The sequence below is a fragment of the Perissodus microlepis genome, chromosome 18 (assembly GCF_051167445.1).
Source record: "Perissodus microlepis isolate ML-2025 ecotype Zambia chromosome 18, ASM5116744v1, whole genome shotgun sequence".
Lineage (NCBI taxonomy): Eukaryota > Metazoa > Chordata > Actinopteri > Cichliformes > Cichlidae > Perissodus > Perissodus microlepis.
The window spans coordinates 10592920-10612662 of NC_140478.1; the positions used below are offsets into that span (position 1 = coordinate 10592920).

At 43.8% G+C, this 19743-nt stretch overlaps 1 protein-coding gene across 1 annotated transcript in view; it reads left to right on the forward strand.

Moving 5' to 3' along the window:
• The first annotated feature begins 18793 nt into the window (after positions 1 to 18793).
• Positions 18794 to 19743, forward strand: part of ephb3a (eph receptor B3a) — a 37564-nt gene continuing 36614 nt past the window's right edge. Inside the window, exon 1 of the mRNA XM_084911643.1 lies at positions 18794 to 19395. Coding sequence (XP_084767769.1) covers positions 19332 to 19395 — 64 coding nt within the window. The 5' untranslated portion in view covers positions 18794 to 19331. The remainder of the gene's footprint in view (positions 19396 to 19743) is intronic.

Sequence of the window (19743 nt, forward strand, 5' to 3'; positions counted from 1 at the left end):
CTTGACAGTTTGTCCAGATGATGATTATTATATATATAAACTCAAGGACAAGGATGGGAAGTGTCGAAGCATTAATGGAAATTTGACTGTAAGCGAAAAACAGTGTAGCAAAGGTGCACAAGCAACAGGGACGGCTGCAGTTTTGAGGAGACTGTCAACAAAAGTCGAAACAAGAACTCGGGAGAGCTTCACAAGGAGTGGACTGAGGCTGGTGGCAAAAAAGTCCAGTCAACACTTCCACAGAGCAGATTTTAGAGCACTTGATGGTTCCATCTGCTCACAGGCTTCACGGAGATGCAGATTTCCTTTTCCAGCAGGACTTTAGAGGTCCCACAGTGCCAAGATGGCAACCATATGGTTTACTGACCATGTTATTACTGTGCTTAATTGGTCAGCCAACTCACCTGATGTGAGCTCCACGGAGAATCTATGGATCCATCCAAACCAAAAATACAGCTAAGCCTAAGGCTTCTGAATGCATGGATTATACTGGATCATGCTGCCTGATGTTGATTTAAGTTGCAATCTTCAACTTAATTTTTTAAAAATTTGATGTAGCTGAGAACGCAGTCAAGTTTCTTCAGGGTTCAAGGTTTTTTAGTCATCACATGCATATACAGGTATAACACACAGTGAAATGTAACAGTCATTGTAAAATGTAATATTGTATCACGAGGCATTGCCACAGCACCATCAGATCCCCTTGCATCGTATCACATCATCATTGTATCTAATAATATTGTATCGTGTCCTTGTATCAGTCCCCACTGCTCACTGAACCTTTGTGCAGTAGGTGTGTGAAAGGATGGCCATGGCTCACGGCACGTTCTGATTTTAATGAAGCAGCCATATAAAATAAATCAATGTTTATACCTTAGCTGAACTCACAGGAGGCTGTATCTTCAGTCTCTCTGCATCCTTCTTGTATTTGGTAAAGCTGAGCAGAAGGGATTACCTCGTGGGGATTTATTCAGGAGAGGCAGAGAACTGGATATATGACACTTTTTTCATTTTCTCTCGCTACCTTCTGCATCTCAGGTCCAGCCTTAGGTTCTAATCTGCATCACAGGCAGTGTTGCTTCAGAAAAACAAGAACAACAAAAAAAACCCTCACAGCCTGTAGTAGGTTTTCCCGCTCACATTACATTCTGCCATGTAGTTTCCCCAGCTGTCACGCTGACAGGAACCTGCACCGTGTACCTGAAGAACAGCAAACATGCTGGAACAAACCCGATTTGTGATTCTGCCGCCGTTTGCATACCTCTGCTGTACAACAGCAGCGTGAAGTGTCGTACATAACGGTGTACACGGTGCAGTTGCTACTGCGAGGAACGTCAAGGCAAACCCTCGTGTGTGAGGCGACAGGGACGTGGAGGAGCCCACAGTGGCTGATGGCAGCGCGCAGTGTGACATTTCCTCCGTGTCGCCGCGGTTTTGTTCGCAGCACCGAATTTAAATGGATATCAAGAGGATTTTTGTCAAGAGCATTTATTTCAACCTTATGCAGCTTTTCCAAGGCTGTGCCAGTGGAGAGAGAAGAGAAAACAAAGCGAAGTAGTGTAGTGTCTCCAACTGACTTGGTGGTTTAACCTGAATTGGAGTCATAACAACTGTGAACTCTGTACAAAAAATAAACTAAGTGAGCTCTTCTTGTGCACGTTCATTTTAATGCAGTTATGACAGAGCTGCAGTTGCACTGAAATCGCTACCTTGGAAATCAAGTCAAAGGGTTCATTTTCTTGTTAAAAAATGTCCTTTTCCATATTTAGCTGTATAGCACAGTAAATGCAGCTCCTTTTAAACAAATGTGAAAGTTAAGAGCACTCTGGGTGTTCTCTAATTGCATCTTTGCCGTGCATCTGCAACTGTGTGCGAGTTTAAGTACGTGTGTGTGGACTGTTCAATGAGCCGATGCATTAAAGAAAACAGCGGCGATGCTCTCTGTCTCTTAAATCCCAGCTGCGAGTTTGCACAGTCCCAGCAGCACACCTTCATCGCAGCGTCCACTGATGGAGACACGGTTGGAGAGGCGGCTGGAGCGTGCCCTGTTTCACACAGAGAGAAGTGGCTCCTCAGAGGCGCAGCTGCTGAGCAGAGCATGGAGAATAATGTGCACACAAAAAACAGGTTTGTGACTATTCTCAGGGCTTTGGGCTGTTTTGCACTGATTTAAATGGTCATTCATATAAAGCTGATTGTGAATGCCAGTGTACTGATAGCAAAGAGCTTAATCATGTCTTTTTTTCCCTTGTAAGACCCAATAAGACACACGGGGCTCTGGTTCCTACTTTTTAATTTTTTATGCTTTTCTTTGTTGCTTTGTTGCAATTCATTTAAACGTTGAAGGTAAAGATGAGAAGGAAATTCAGAAGTTTTGTCAACATTTTTCAAAAAGTTTTTTAACAAAAGACGGGATTTTCAAAATTTCAAAATGACCAGGGTCAGTATTATTAGCCCCCTGAAAAAACATCCATTTTATTGAGCCATAGCACGAGCCACTGCTGTGCTTTTGCTTTGTAATGCTTGCAAAGTCAATTTCAAACTGTGGTTTATCTTCTAATTTACACACAGTATAAAACCTTTGGTGAGGATTTGAGCTTCACTTGAGAAAACATCACGACAAATGCAAAAGACATCAGTTTAAAGTTGAGAAAAAGAATTGTCGATGTTCACAAAGCAGGAAATGGATATTCAAAGTTATCACTGCGTTTCTAAGTGTCAAGAACTGGAGTGAGAAATAGCATCGAGAAATTCAGAGAGCCAAACAGTACAGAACAAGCCTGGCAGAGGTAGGAAGTGAAAGATTTCAACGCCTCTGGAAAGAAAACTGGTGAGAGATGTGTCTGAAGACCCCAGAACAACTGCCAAGACACAAGTGCATGACTTAGCCAAGACAAACCAAGAGAAGACAATAACTGGGACCCACTTCTGGAGAAGAGGCAACTTCAAGCATCTTCATTTTGCACAACCTGGAGAATGAGTACACATACTCATGTGCTTTGAACAGATGAGGTAAGACCGGAGCTTTTTGGCTGAAGAGATGCTGCTTATGTTTGAGTAAAGAACGGAGAGGCGTACAACCCGTAGTGAAACACGGAGGTGGGAGTTTTATGCCGTGGGGATTCTTCAGTGTGTCTGGATCTGGGATTTTCGTCAAGGTGGAGGGAATAAAGAAGAAGGGAAGATGCGTGGATACACTGAAAGAAAACCTCAAGCCATACTAAATGATAAACTTGGTCTGGGTCAACATCAGGAGGCTGAACAATTGTGTTCTCTTCTGTATTGTTGTGTTAAGCTAAAAAAAAAAAAAAAAAAAAAAAAAAAAAAAAGCACATTAAAAGCAAGTTAATATCTGAGAGCTGAGGGACACATAAAGGTTTGTAAATGCATCATTAGAAGAAGCTGAAAAATGGTTTACTGGTTTGAGTAATTATGATGTGCAGCAGTTTATGATTTCAGAGATCACTAAAGTCCCTGTTAGTCAGAGGTTGGACGTACAGTGCGTGGGGGGCTCAGGGCAGCGGTAGAGGATTTTTCTAACCAATAACAACAACGTGCAACAGAGTCATAAGCAACAACCACAATTCATTGTGCCTCACCTACAGTGAGTTATTACAGCTGATTCAATAAAGCTGGAGGATTCACGAGAGAGAGAATTAGTCAGAATTAGTGTGCTGTAACATCATACATTTCCCCCTAATGCACATTGATAGCATCTTTAATTAAAGTCCCTTGCCTCCTGAACTTGTTTCAAACGCATCCAGTATTAAATGCAGGCTTTCTATTAAAATGTAAAACGCTCGAGTGAAACGGCACCACGAGCGCATTGTTATGGCTCTATTTTTCAAACTTTGGGAAGCTTCTCCAAAGCTACAGAATATATCGTGCGGCTGTTTTTAACAGGCCAACACTCCCTGCGACGGGTAAATTGAACATCTTGCATGAACTCAGATTGGGAATTCTGCACAATCACTCAACGCTACTGGTTTCATAGCAAACATTACCATGTTGACCCAAAAGTATTATTTATGGACTGGTACATAAGACTAGGAGGGAAGTTCCAGGGAAGGGAGGAAAGCTTTCCTCTTCGTGAGAATCTCCGGGTACTGGTTTTACTGGTTTCCTTTTTCACTTCTCTCAAAGCACAGCTCACATCTGCTTACATGACGAGAAGCACTTTGTAGTGTGTAAATGTTTCATAAAAAAGGCCGCCCGGCGATCGCGAGGCTCGCTGAAAAACAGCAACAACGCGAATGCTGCACGTCAGCCCAACAACAACAATAACAGGCATATTATAAATAATGCGTCCGCTTTCAAGCTGATGGGGCTGCTCGTCTGACAGTTAAATAAATTCGCTGCTGGCTCATTAAGCTGAGAGAAACCAGCGAAGAACGCGTCGGAGGAAGAAAACTGCGTGACAGTGAACAGGCCGATTCCAGGCTGACCTCACGTAACCCCGGCATCGCTCGGGATAAATGCTGGAGATAAATGACTCGGTGGGGCGAGACTGGTGGTGCGGTTCAGATATCTGTCTGCGTCAACAGCTCGGAACGGTGTAATCCATAATTATGTTTATCCCCTCTTCTGCAGAGGTTGTTAGACTTTATGTCATAGCTGCTGACTTAATGGAAAGGACAGCTGCAGCACTACTGCCTCCCCAAACTTGGGTGTAGGGTTTTTTTTAGGCTCAGCTGCAGTTTATATACAGTTTATAGTACATAGCAATGGTGCCAGCGATATCACTGGCAGCATTGTCAAACACTCTAAGGACTGTAAAGGAATTCTTTAAAGGTCTGTCCAGGATCACTTATAAGAGAGAGGCGACCGGGCCGTTTATCTTGCTGGTGTGGGCCTGCCCGCTCCCATCTGTGCTAGAGCAGCATCGTAAAAGCTCGGGATAAACAACAGCATGATAAACTATGTGCTGACATCATTACAAATAATCACAGTGTGGGGAACAGCCAAACGCATTTCCCGTTGCCAACAGGAGAAAATTGGATAAGACAGAACTCTGGTTAATATGGTAAAATGCTACAGCTCGGGTAACTACAGGGTTAATCTACACTTTGCTCCATCATATTGCAAAAATCTTCTTTTTAGAAAAAGCTCGCCGTTCTTCTGCAAACTTCTCGGATCAGGGTTCAGCAGTCTTCAAATCCAGCCATCATATAACATTACGGCTTGTTTTTGAAGCTTTATTTATTAAAGTAAAGTGAAACTCTTGAGATTAATATGTTTGCAAGAGTGTCACCACAGGTGGGAGAAGATCCTTGCAAGCAGGAGGAGAACATGCAGATTCCATTTAGGACTTCTTATAAATATGGCTGCGCTTCTAGTTTCTATAGAGGAACTTTACTGACCAGACAGAGAGAAACAAACAGCAATGAAAAACAGTCAAACAAATTCAAATGCATGGGAGTGGGGTGAGGGGCTTTCACAGACTCAAATCATGGCGAGAGTGAAGGTTTCTAAAGCTTCATTTAACACTGGAGCTTTTTGAGTATGTATCAAAAATGTGGATCCTGGGGTGGGGTTTGCCACTCCATCTTTCAGAGACAGCCTCCACCCTCTGGTTTGAGTCTTTATAGAGAGATTAATACTGGAGCAGGATAATGAGTAAAGTAAATATTTCCAAGAACTACTCGAGGACTAAAGAGGACCCAGGAGTGGAGACAGCCTGAGATTTTCCTCCAGAGTCTCGCGACCTCAGCGTGACTGAACATTTCTGGGGGCACTTTAAGGAAGAGGAAGACGAGCAGACTCTTTGAAACATTGTCCAATGAGATAATGTGGGTAATGAGGGTTGAATAAACTTGCAGAGTCCCTGCAGCTCGAGTGGAGCTGTCATTAAAGCAAATAAGGAGGCAAACAAATACTAATATCTCCATAAATTCATGCACATTTTCCAGACACTCAAATTAAGCTGATATTTAGTGTTTGATTTGTGTCATTTTTAGGGATAATTGCATTGCATTGCATTGCATTGCCTCTTGTGGGGAACACCCCACACCACATCAAGAACTCCACCGACTTCACCGACAAGGTCCAGAAACTTACCCTGGATCCAGATGAAACCATGGTGTCCTTTGATGTAGTCTCTCTCTTCACTTGCATACCCACCACGGAGGCCGTGGAGACTGTCAGAAAACGACTACAAGAAGACAGCTCCTTGGAGGACAGGACCAACTTCACACCCAATCAGATTTGCACACTGTTAGACCTCTGCCTCACCACTACATATTTCAAATACAACGAAGGCTTTTACAGACAAAAACATGGCTGTGCCATGGGCTCCCCCGTGTCACCTATTGTAGCCAACCTTTACATGGAGGAAGTGGAAAGGAAGGCTCTTGGCTCTTTCAAAGGAAGAGTACCCAGCCACTGGTACAGATATGTGGACGACACCTGGGTCAAAATCAAGACACAAGAAGTGGAATCCTTCACTGCGCACATTAACGCTGTGGATAAAAACATCAAGTTCACCAGGGAAGACACAAAGGACAACTGTTTGCCTTTCCTGGACTGCGCTGTGCACATTGAAGAGAACGGCAAACTCAACATCGAAGTTTACCGGAAGCCCACACACACGGACCAGTACCTCCTCTTTGACTCCCATCACCCTTTGGAACACAAACTTGGAGTAATTAGGACAATACACCACCGGGCAGAACATGTTCCCTCTAAGCCTGAAGGAAAAAAGAAGGAACACACACATGTAAAGGAAGCACTCAAAACGTGCGGCTATCCTAAATGGGCGTTCTTAAAGTCAGCAAAGAGGCACAGAAAAGAAGACCAGACACCAACGAGGGAGGATAAGAAGGACAGACGCAACAACATTGTCATCCCCTATGTAGCCGGTGTATCAGAAAAACTTAGGAGAGTTTTCTCCAAGCATGACATCCCGGTGCATTTCAGACCCAGCAACACGCTCAGACAAAAACTGGTTCACCCGAAAGACAAAACGCCAAAACACAGACTTAACAATGTGGTGTATGCTGTACAGTGCAGCGAGGAATGCCCAGACCTCTACATTGGAGAGACCAAACAGCCACTTCACAAGCGCATGGCACAACACAGAAGAGCCACCTCCACAGGACAAGACTCAGCAGTCCATCTGCATCTTAAGGATAAAGGACACTCTTTCGAGGATGCCAATGTTCACATTTTGGACAGAGAGGACAGATGGTTTGAAAGAGGAGTGAAAGAAGCCATCTATGTCCACTGTGAGCGACCATCTTTGAACAGAGGCGGGGGTTTACGACACCAACTCTCTGCCATCTATAATCCAGTTTTGAGATCCCTTCCCAGACGCCTTAACGCCCACTCACATCCTGGGCCATCTGACCTCAGGAATTCGCATGATAAGGTGGGGCCAGGTTTCACAATGAACACACCCGAAACTCTGGCTGATTGGGACCCACACCCAGTTTCACACCTTGGCTCAGGCGATTAGAGGATCATCAGGGGGTCCTTTTGTCCCTCTGTGGGGGGATACTCCCACTAGGTTTATATCTGGGACTCTCCACCATTTGACCTTAGAACTGAAGAAGCTTCTCGGATGAGAGGTGAAACGTCTTCAAGTAAACTTAAAGAAGTCCAGACGCTTTTCTTTGCAAGCTCCTTTGACTGTGCCAGATTTAGCCAAATGGATAATTTTCAACTGGTGTCACCTGGTCTGGTGTTTAATTAGATCTTACAACATCAGAAAGAAAGAAAAAGCAGGGGAAAGGCAAACGTATAGCCACTGGATAATAAAGTTTTGTGACTACATGCAAAGGAATGCTGAGAGTCACTGAATCTGTATATCTTTACTGAAGTATTTTCCAGAACTGGCACGCTTTTATTGTGAAGGATCTTGAACCAAAGGATGCTTTCTTCCTCATTAAACAAATACAAGCGTCGCCTCTTTTTCTGCATGTTGATCTATCGCCAACATTTCTCTGAAACTCATTCTTTGCAATTAAAAGATTTTGCAGTAAATGTGAAACAAATGCAAAATCGAAGCATCTGCACAGGTGGCCTCCAGTTCCATTATTCCATTGTATAAATCATTTTGTGAAGACGTTTAGAAAAAATGCTGTTAGTCAGTAAGTACTCTGGCAGCACTGCTTTCTTAGCTGGACAGCAGAAATGTGGAGAGAGGACGGGAAACATGGTGAAGAGTGACATCTATAATCCCCGGCCAAGACATAATACAACAATCCTGCAGTTCCCGGTCAGCACCTCGACCCCACTGCACTCAGCTTCCCCTGAGGTTAAGTTCAACTTTTTTTTTTTTTTTTATCGTGACTCTTTACATCCTCTGCTTTCACGTCATTCTAGAGGAAAATTCTGCTTATTTTATGCGATTCGTATCTTCATCCTGTAAAATGCAAGCCCAGTGCCGTGTTTGTGCACTTGTAGAAAGCTCACGCCTCTTTCTGTCTGTATAAATGTCTCCATTTCCAAAACTGAACAGAAAACCCAATAAATTCAGGATCCTTCATATTAGCTGCAGGCCTGTGCTGCTGATCATTTATGCTCCTTGCATGCGTAAAATCATATCTCTGTGACTGTTGATGAAAAAACAAACTAAACTGGAACCTTGGAAAGTCACAGTGTGACAATACTCAAAAAAATCAAGTGGGGCTTAGTATCCAAAGTTGTTATTTCATGGCAATTTTTCGACTGTGAAAAGGCTTAGCTCTGAAAGACCTGCTCAGAATAAACAGGGGTTTCTTTTTCTGTAATTGAACTTCAACTTTCGGGCACTAGGAGGCACTCACGTTCTGTGTGAATGGTCCCACCCTGAAGGCATAAGGCAGATACCTACTGGAGCATACAGCAGGTTGCATCATGATGTAATATTTTTCATGTATTCTCATGCCACATGGAATTACTGAGTCCCCAACCCAAACCTCAGTCTGTGTAGCAATGAGGCTTTCCTCCCTGCCTCTTGCTCCGTGACACCACCAGGCACGGGTGAGAAGGAGTGGAGGGGGTTGAAGGGAGGAGACGGTCACAAGTGCTCATCGTCATCACCACTACCTTTAAGTAAGGCTGTTTTTTTGTGGGGGGGGTTTCACTGTTACTGCCTGACAGTTGGAGCAGCATGCAGCCCCCCGAGGGTCTCAGCTATATGGCTCAAACACGAGCTAAACTTGACTCCGGGCGCTCGGTTTGACTCACACACTCACACACTCACAGGGCACGCAGCATCACCCTGACCTCATTATGAAAAGGTTTCTCAGAGCCTTCGACCCAAAATTGACTTTTCTGCTTTTTTTGCTCCGAGCCGAGGCTCATGAGGCCATGCTATGTGGGTCTTCAGGGGATAGCAGTGTCTGACGGACAGCTTCAACCGTTAGAAGAGGAAGTTGGAGTATTATGTGGGAACAAACTATGTTGAAGTTTGAGAGAAAATGCAGAAAAAGACTATTCAGTCAACAAAAAGTTTAGTTTTACAGTTTGAAATGATGAACGACATGAACAACATCTGGTATTAGATCAGGAAATGAATAAAAACAGTGCTCTAAAGACGTATCCTCTACAATTTAATGCTACTTGAGCATCAATTATAGTCTTCTATGCTTCCTTTTCAGTCAATCTCAGAGGGAGATGTTTCAATTAAATTTTCAAAAACAGGAAAAAATAGATTTCTTTTAAGTGGTAGGCTTTCAGCAGCAACGTGTTAGCAAACAGCTGCTTTTCACACTCCTGCAGTTACAGTACATCCCTGCAGTCATCCCTGCAATGTAAAGCTATATTCAGTCACCTTTTGTCTCTGTTTTGGTCCTGCAACCGACTCCTGATGTCAACGGGCTTTTTCCTGAGCTAGTTGCCAACTGTGTCTGTCTTGGAGCTGGGAAGTCATCATGCAGTAGTTTGCAGTAGGAGGCTGAAACATGCAGGAAAACATTCCAGAAAACCAAAACCAGTCACTAAAAGAACCTAAAATGCTCAGTTAGCTGCAGACTCTGTGAGAAGTCTCCATGTTCTAACGTAAAAAAGAGAAAATTCCTCGAACATAAATGTGACCGACACAGTTTTTGCAAATGTAGAAAAACAGAATACTGCACCTACAAGGTTAACCAGCAACGCTTCATTAATGTGTGACATCTAATCAGTGCTTTTATTTTATTTACCTTTTTGTTCTTATATATATGAAATATTCCGCACTTCAGTGTGTGTGTGCAACTAAATGCTTGTTGAGTCGCTTTCGGTTGCTGTTCATTCAGGTAACGCGGAGGCGACTGAGCTGACTGCTCTGTGATTAAAATACTGAGCACAGTCCTGGAAAAAGTCTCAAGTAAACAAAACACATCCTGCTGTTGAAAGGTTCTCGCTGTGTTACTGTGAGATCGTTCATCAGGAGACGCTTTTCAGCGTGAGTTTACGCACAGTCACAGAAGATGAGGAAGCAGTTACACTTTCAGGTTCACTGTTCCCTGCTGTTTGTAGACCTGTGCCGATAATAAAAGTGTACAGGTGCTTAGGTAAGATCAAAGTGAAGGTCAGGTTGGAGAATGGGAATGGCTTGATCTGTTAGTACTGAGTAAGGGTGCCAGGAAAAACCAAGCTAAGACGGCTATTTACTTCTCATTAAGAGCTTTTTAGCCTTTATTGAGGCAGAACAAGAGGAAAACACAGTAAATGGGCTTGGGTGCCCATTGGGTGCTGGGTTTAGTTACTCACTCAACCCAGCTCCCCATTAAGGGGCCCACTGCTGCATTCTTTTAATTTGGATAGTCTCCTTTTTAACTTCCAATATGAGGTATCATTTATCTTTTACTATGTGGCCCACAATCACATAACACGGGAGACTGAGAAATCTCCAGCACTGCAGGTGCTGTGGTCCCATCACAAGATGCTTCTCCACTTCATTTGAAATCTTGTTTGTGTGCAATATTTAGCTTTCTGCTGTGTTCTTGATCTCGCCCAAACTCCCAAGGGAAATATCAGACTCATTACCTGCTAAATACTCCGCAGTTCACCAGCTAGCATCTATGTCTGGATGTGCGGCCAGCAGGTAATGAGCAGCTTCCCTAAATACAGCTAAACTGTGCAGTAAAAATGATTTAGAAACGCACAGTAATAATGATTGAGTTGAGCCTTCTCCGTACGTTAATTGGTATGAGCAACACCTCTCATATTGTCTGTCAAGGATTTTGATTATCAGTCGTTGTGATATTTTATTAATTTTACCGGAAATATTCATCAGTGCTCTCACAGTGACCAAAACAAACCCATGGGACTGATGATACTGGAAATTTCTGGAGCATTTTGGGAGTCGACCTGTTCATCAGGTGTCCAGGATTTAGAGTAAGTAGTAGAGTTTTGCACTGGTTTCCTGCAGCAGTAAGCTGCTCAGCTCGTAGGTGATTTTCATGCTTGAGCAGAACCTGAAGAGGAGGATGCTGCCGCCTGACTGAAATCAGTTTGCAGTCCACGACAGGTGATGAAATGCTCTGTTAAAGTGTGGCCCTTTAGCTGGAATGACTGCCAAGCCAGGCAGGTTTTCTCTTTTTTTTTTCCTCCAAATGAGAAGTGTAAGAAGCAAAACTGTCTGACACCAATTACTCCACCTATGGGGGCGGAGGAGCTTGCAGGAGAGTGTGGCAGACAGCGCTTACCTGGACACTTGTCAGGGAAAATCATATATGACAAAGAGGCCAAACGCCCCGAGGTTTCCTAGATCCAGAACACTGGTGTTAATAATAGATGTAGAAAAAGCCTCCGAATGTCACATTTCTTAACTTCTGTCAACTCAGGGTTGTAGTATGACCGGAAAGTTAATTCTGTAATGAAAGGGCTCCCCTTAACGCATTTGCATTTAGTGAGTAAACACAAAAATGGAGATTTAAAGACCGCGAACTCACGCGGGGAACCGCCACTCTGACCAGATATGGCTGCAAATAGTGAAACCTGCTTCTCCAGCTGAAGCTATGGGGAGGGGAGAGGGGGCACAACAAAAAAAAAACACCATTAAGAGCCAGCTCATGGTTAAAACTACAAATACGTTTACAAGACAGAGCAGTGATGGGAACAGCAGGCACGGCTGTCTTTCAGTCTCCTTCCTCTGTTATCTAATTTGTCTCAGTCCCGTTTGATCGTGTCCCTGCTCCATCTCAGCTGATGAAAAACAATTGTCTGTATTCATTTTCTGCCTCCGCTATTCCCCCCGTCCTCTCCTCTGCCTTCCTGTGGGAGCCCGGTTGGCTGCGCTCTAGGCTGCTGAGGGATGTGAACGCAGAAAATTAGTAAGCACGCCAAAGCCAGTAATTGTTAAATTGCAGCAAATGGACCCCATGTGGACCAGACGAATAAACTCAGAAATCAACATAGCCTACCAGGACCCAGTTTATCTAAATTCCAATAGTATGCTCAGTAATGGAAAAACACTGTGGAAATGCCATTTCAAATAGACCCCAATGTAATCCCCCAGCCCACTGGGGTCCATTTAATCAATGCTACAGACATGAGCATAGAGGAGGAACAGTCTGCAAATGGAAGTGGAGTTCTGAGTCAGCTCACAGGAGATTAAAAAGTAGAGGTGGATGAATAATGGAGGAGGAGAATGGTGGGAAAATTGCCGAATGTGGCGAATCATCAATAACGCCTCCTGTGAATAATTCTGAAGGAAAAAGACTTCTGCTGAAAAACTGTCTGTTCCCACTAAAATGAAATTGTTCTTAATTAGTTTTTGCTGTGTATTGCCTCACTCTCCGCATGAGCACTCATTATTTCACAATTTCGGCAGCTTAGATTACCTGCGATCCTGAAATCTCCCACTGAAGTTGTAGTCATTTTGAACATCCTATAATATAACTGACAGATTTCCACTCATTATCTCGGGAAGTTCGGGAGACAGAGGAAGTGCGGCGGGCGTTTGGCAGAGCCCCGTGCCCTAACCCGGAGCAGTGACAGCTCCGAGACTTGATTCAGGAGCTGTTTTTGTGAGACAAACACGTCAAGCGCCCCAAACAGAACACCGATTCATAATCAATCAGCGGTGCACACAACCACACGCTGGCAGCAGTTTGTGAAAAGCCCAGCAGTGCTCGTGCCCTTAAGCGCCAGCTAACAGCCAGATCCCTGTCTGAACATAATCATGTATCATTACTTCTCCAATCAATGAAGCAAAATGCCCCTCCTGCTCTGTTTCATGTCTTGTTTCAGCAGTGCTCTTGAGGCCTCTGAGCTCTTTATTTTGGTCTTGTTAGCAAACAAGCTCAGACAGACAATGACAGATATTCAAATATATGCAGAATTACGTGCGATCTCTTCGGGCGACGTCTTTTCCTGATTGTTTTCCCCCTCATTATCTGTCAGTGTCGTCTCCCAACGTTTGTTGACAGATTATTTTCTGTTTTTTCTCACATCAGCAGCCTTAAAGAAAATAGATTATCTACAGGTTTTTCGGTCCTGGGGAGAAAAAAAAGTGACATTTGTGTGTTTACTCAGCGTCTTTGCAACAGTTCTGCTAATGTTTCCGCTGGGACCTGCAGACCCCAGTTGAGAAATGAAATAGAAATTGTATTTAAAGACATACTCTCCTGCCAAGAATGGGATGAGGAAAAATGGCGACCACAGCTGCCATAGCTACAGCTCTGTTAGCCTGTTAGCTTAGCTAAATTTGAAAAAAACAAAACTAACAAAAAACAAGTTCTAGTATTACTTACCACGCAAAGCTACAACCTTTAGCTATTTTAGGACAAATGCTAAAAAATATATATGTTTTTATTATTATATTTAGTCTATTTATTGCTGGGTGCTGTGACTTTCTGTTAAGCTAAGATTAAGCTAATGCTAACAGCTGTAAAACTATGCTCATCCTTTAGGTTTTACTTTCAGAAAGCTACAGTTATATACAGTTACAGTATGTAACAGTCTTGAGCTACCGGGCTTTTCTTTATATATAAGGGCCACACTTTCTTGTAAATGTGAAGTCTTGTCCTTTTATTTGTACCTTATTTGGTAAGCCACTTAAAACTGACCTATGAATCATTCAAGCATAAAAAGGCATCTACCTCAATGGATCAGTGTTTTGCCTACACATAATAGCAAACTGCAAAAAATGCCAAAGATAACACAGTTTGACAGGAATAAAACATTTATTTTTAAACCAACAGGGTGATTCCCAGGCAGGTATTAATCTAAAACTTGGCATATCTCAGCATGATGTGCAGTGTTCTTAAAATTTTGAGGAAACAGTACAGGCCAAAGACAAAAGAAGATGTGTAAGCCCTACAAAAGTATCTATGGTGAACGGTATCTGAAAGTCCTTAAAAAATAGGGAAAATTCCAGCAAAGATGTGATACAGAACCTGAAAGATGGATCTGCTCCTTCACTTGATCCATCTACTGTTTGGAAATTGTCTCGGTGGAAAGGTGGCTGCCAACAAGCCATTCTTAAGGAAGGGAAGCAGAGGGAAAAGGTTGATGTATGCCAAATTACACAAGAACAGGAGTGAAAATCAGTGGAAACAGGTTTGATGGAGTGATTAATCCAAATTTAAAATGTATGGTTCAAATAATTTTCAGTATGTACGGAGGAAGTCAGAAGAGAGGTACAACAGTGAGTGTCTATAGCACGGTGGAACCGCACTCATGGTTGGGGCTCCATTTCAGCCAGTGGTGTTGGAGATCTTGTCAAAATTGTTGAAATTTATGAACACAGAAAAGTCAGATTTCGTTCCACCATACAATACCATCTGGAAAGAGTCTAATTGACAAAGGCTAATCCCAAGCACACTGCCCATGCAGTGCGAGCATATTATTGTTAGCTATATTTGTATGACAGTATTAGCACAACAGGGGCAAACTGGCTAAAATGTCCACTCGTGACAACTAGGCCCGCTCTTATGACACCGTTTAAGATGAAGGCCAGATTTAATGATTTGCTACAAGCTTAACTACACTTTAATGCTCAGCTGAGGTTTATTCTTGCCTAGTTGTAAAACAGTCCAAGCACATGGTCACTTTACTGGGCCTTCTGAAGATTACACACAATCTTCATCATTAGTTTCCATCAAGTGATTTAAAAAAAAGCATCTAGAGGGAAAAAATTATGTTTGATGACAGTTCTTTACATCTCTACAAACTCTTCAGATCAAGAGTATGAGACTAGATTAAAGCGTCCTTCAGCTACAGCCTAATGATGGCGATACTGTGGGCGTAGGTTGTGGTTTGAGCATTTGGATCCAGGGGGCAAATTTAAGCACCGGACACATCATTTCCTGCATTTTGGTGAATTTTTTTTTTTAAATGCACCAGCTCACATCTTCATTTATTTAAATCTGACTGGCAAGAAGAAGGATAGGCAGCATTATCTGAAGATTCATTAGCATGCTGGCATCAAAAACTTACACATAACTCTGCTTTCAGAGCTCCTTCTTTTTTCCTGACTGATAACACAACACTCTGCCTGTGTGTGTGTGTGTGTGTGTGTGTGTGTGTGTGTGTGTGTGTGTGTGTGTTACCAGTGAAGTTCCAGCAGTTGTCTTGAAGTCAGACTTTAAATTCAGATTCATTTTGTGATCAAATAGATGCCCTCCCTGCAGAAGAAGAAGAAGAAAACAATTGCTCCTTGCTGGGTAATGTTCTTCTTCTCCCTCAGATTTGCCGTGTGTCTGCATTCCTTGAGCATCTGTTCTGTTATGGATCGAAAAGAATGTATTGGAAGGATCCCCAAGGTTAACTTACATAAACCATTTGCTCCCCACTGTTTGATGCTATTAATTATGCATCGTAAGTATGAATATAAATCTGAGTCGCTTTTATCATTTGCATTTTTTTATTCTCGTGATAGAAGAAAAAAACACAAAAAAGCTGGAAGATAAGCGTGCAAGACATCTCAAGAATTTGCCGCATTCATGTAAATTTTATTTGGAAGCCAAAGTAAAAAAAACAAACAGCTACATGTGTCTGACATAAATCCCTGAGTGCGCATGAAGCTCTGTGTGCACATGCCTGTTTTGTTACACACACACACACAGAGTGAGCCGAGCTGGACAGGCTCCATAATTCACGAGTAGTTCACAGGAGACAGTCTGGCTTTGTGGAGATGTTCTGTCATCCCTTCTTGTCAACTTAACACTGCTGTCCCACAGAGCTCATTTCCATCCCCTCCTCCTCCTCCTCCATCCTCGGCTCTTCATGTCTTCACTCCATGCTCTGTAAAATATATATTTTCTCCCCTGAGGCTGAGAGCTGATTTCTCATCTGCGGGGGGATAGGAATCCTCTCCAGAGCGGCAATTCTTTACTCCACCTGCAACAAGTGAAGCACGCACAATCCAAATCCAGCCAGCGACTCTAAAGACTTTGCCTGCCAGTTCATCATGTCAGAGCGGGGAGGGAGGGCGAGAGGTTGCTCTGAAACAACACCTGAAGGTATCACGCGGATGAACTTGGCACGACTCCACGAGCCTTTTTTTGCAAGTTAAAGACATACAACAAGAACCGCTGCAGATTAAAAGCAAAATGGGTTTGGCACACTCTGCAATCGCCATCAGTCTTATGCGGGCTTGTCAGGATATTTCAAAATAAGAGGAAGAATGAGCGCCGCGATTATATTGGATTTTTCCTGCCCGTTAATGGGTTGAAATTCCTCCCCGCGCTGTGTACTTTAAGATACCGTGGAGAATTCAAGGACTGTAGCAAAGCTGAATTCAAAAGCAGATTTGTAAATTTTCGTCCAAAACTCTCTCAGTCTCTTGGGAGCCTCTTAGAAAACACACACACACACACACACACACACACCACAAACAAACAACAAGCAATCTGCAGCCGATGAAGGATGTCAAAAACAAGAAGGGAAATTAAAAAGAGAAGCAGCAGCAGTTAAATTCTGCACTGCCACATTTCATTATTTATATCCTCCTCTCATCATGACTCCAGTGATGCTGCCGGCAGCGACAGTGTCCTTTGTCGTCGTCATTGTCGTTTTCCTAGTTTGAATATAACTGGTTAAAAAAGGCTGTCTGTCACTGGTTTCTGTAGTGGAAGCTGACCCGAGCCTGCTGGGAACTGAACTGTAGTTAATTAGTACACAAAGCCTGAGGGACAAAGAAAGTTTAAGGGAGCTGAGGGCGGATTGGAAGTGGTGGGTGAAGATTTGGGATGGGGGAGTCTTAAGTGTGTGGCACAGAGGGACTTATGGGGGGGGATGCTTTGTGTGTGTGGGTGTGTTCCTGTGTGGGGTACAGCAGGGGTGGGTGGGTGGAGGCGGAGGGATGAAGCAGAGGGAGCTGAGGCGCACAGACGGATGAATTGGCATCGTGAAGGGGAGCCTTGTCCCTAAGCTGAGAGCTTCTGCGAGCCAGCACACAGACACACACACACACACTCTCCCTGCTGGAGCCCGTCAAGAAACAAAAGGCCGGGTGGGTCTGGTGGGAAAGGACCTAAAAGGAGAGACTGCAAGACAGAGACTGCAAAAGGTCAAAGTATGGCATGAACTAATGAGGGCAGGCAGTTTGTCACGACGCCGCTTTGCTCTGGAGATGACACTTTGATGAGCGGTAAACTGTATCGTCTTTCTGAAAGCCTCACAGGGAAACAATTATACGTCCCAGCAGTATTTCCCAAGAGGCCTCAGTAACTCTCCCTGCACAGCCCCACTTTTATAGTAGGACTGATCAATTGATGCATTAGGTAAAGATGAACTGGGCTGATGGGACCAAGTAAAACTGTCTCATGCAGCTCAAATCACTTCTGGTTATTATTGCAGTGTATCAGCCTCAAAGGCTGCTCAATAACCCACGAGAGGCGCTCCCTATCCATTGTTATCAAAGCTCATATTGACGTCCTCCAACCAGTACGACCACAGTCCACTTAATGCCACAATTGATCGCCACTTAACGGCAATGAGCGGGGAGTCCGGGCTGGTATTAGGCTACCTGCTGCCAGCGCGGACAAACACTTTGGGCCAGTGGCTGCTGGCAAACCAGCTTCCTCCTCCTCCCACCTCCTCCCTCCAACCCGCCAGCTGCGTTAAACCACTCGAAAACGTCCAGGTGAAAAACGGAAATGTGGATGTTTTGCCTTCAAAATAAAAGGCCCCATAGGTAAAACGCCAGTAAAGCAGGAGCTAACGCTGATCTAGCCTGTGCAGTGGTTAATTTAGCTGATGTCACTTATTAATGTGTATACCGGGAATAAAAATAATTAAACAACAACAACAACAAAAAAGCGGCTCCCTTATTTACAAAAAGGATGTCCACAATACAGAAATGGATCAGCATATTTAATTTAACATACATTTTACATTAGATACAACCCCTCCCACTTACCCAAGCTTTACTGGGAGTACTGTGTCCACTGAGGTCGGGTTTATTCCTCGTTTCAGTCTTGAACCGGTGACCAGTGATATATAAGGAAACTGTAATAAGTACTAGACCACGGAGGAATAGAAGTGGCTTAAATAAATAAAGTTTTGTGAACACAGGTTTTGGTAACTACATGATATAAACTAAACTACAAATTCAAGAATTTCTATTAGTAATAACACACCACATCACAGATTTTGCTGCTTCTTTGCTAATAATAACAATAACAATGATAATAATGATAATTTATTTTGTGCTATTCATTTATTGTTTATTGTAGAGTGTAGTATTTTAATTCTTTATCCTGCTGCTGAAACACGCATTTTCCCTTGTGGGAATAATAAGGTATCTATCTATCTATTTATCGATTCATCGATTTTTATGTCTATCCAGTTGTCTTTAAAGACATGCTCTTGTTTTGAAAGTGCCTACCGGAAACTGAGGGTTCACGGAGTCTGTCTTGACGCCGCCTCGAGCTCCCAGCCCCCCTCTGTGTGTGTGTCTGTGTGTGTGTCTGTGCCCCTGTGTTGCCATTCCGACGCACATCTCTCTCGCAGAGGAGCAACAGCCGCACGGAGTGTGGTCAGAGCGGACTTCACAGATTCCTCTGCGGGCGGAGAGCGCTTCACACTCCGGGCTTCCACCCTCTTCTCCCGCGGGGGGCAGCAGCACAGAGATGCGCCCCTGGACCGAGGCTCCGTGTCGGTAAAGTCAGAGAAAGAGAATGAGACTGAGAAAAGGGCGCAGCGTAGCGGTCCTGTAAGCACCGCATCCACAACTACACTCCGGGGAGGATCTGGGGAGCTGGGTGAATGCAAACATACAGACGCGCTCGGCTACCTCTTGTTCTTTTGAGGATTTGGGTTGAATGGGGCGGCGAGAGCCCTCATCACAACTGAAGACATGAGAATGTGGAGAGGAACAAAAAGCTCGGCTGCGGTGCTCCGTGGTTGAGTCTCCATCCATCCATCCATCCACTCCAGGTCTACACACCTTTATTCATGTTGCAAAAGCCTGGTTTATGACAATGGATTACTTGCTGTGGGTGTGCAGCCTCGTTGTCCCTGTGGTCCTGGCTGTAGAAGGTAGGTCGTTTGATATTTTTCATCACTACTTTTTTGCTCCCCGCGGATGAACAATGGGCTGTTTGTAGGCGCTATAAACTGACAGCGAACCGTGTCATTGTCAGGCAGAGGGATACAAAAATCAAAAACATACAATTACACACACTGTACCTCCTTTTCATGACAGTGTGAATCACGCTGAGGTCAGTTTGAACACCACATCAGTGATGCACGCTGTCTACATCGGAGAGATTACATGCAACACGGCATTCGTGTGTTCCGTAATTACGGCTGTAAATATAAGGCGGGCTCCTGGGCTGAGCGTCAGTCTGCAATTCATGCACACATGCATCAGAACGCCCCAGTCCG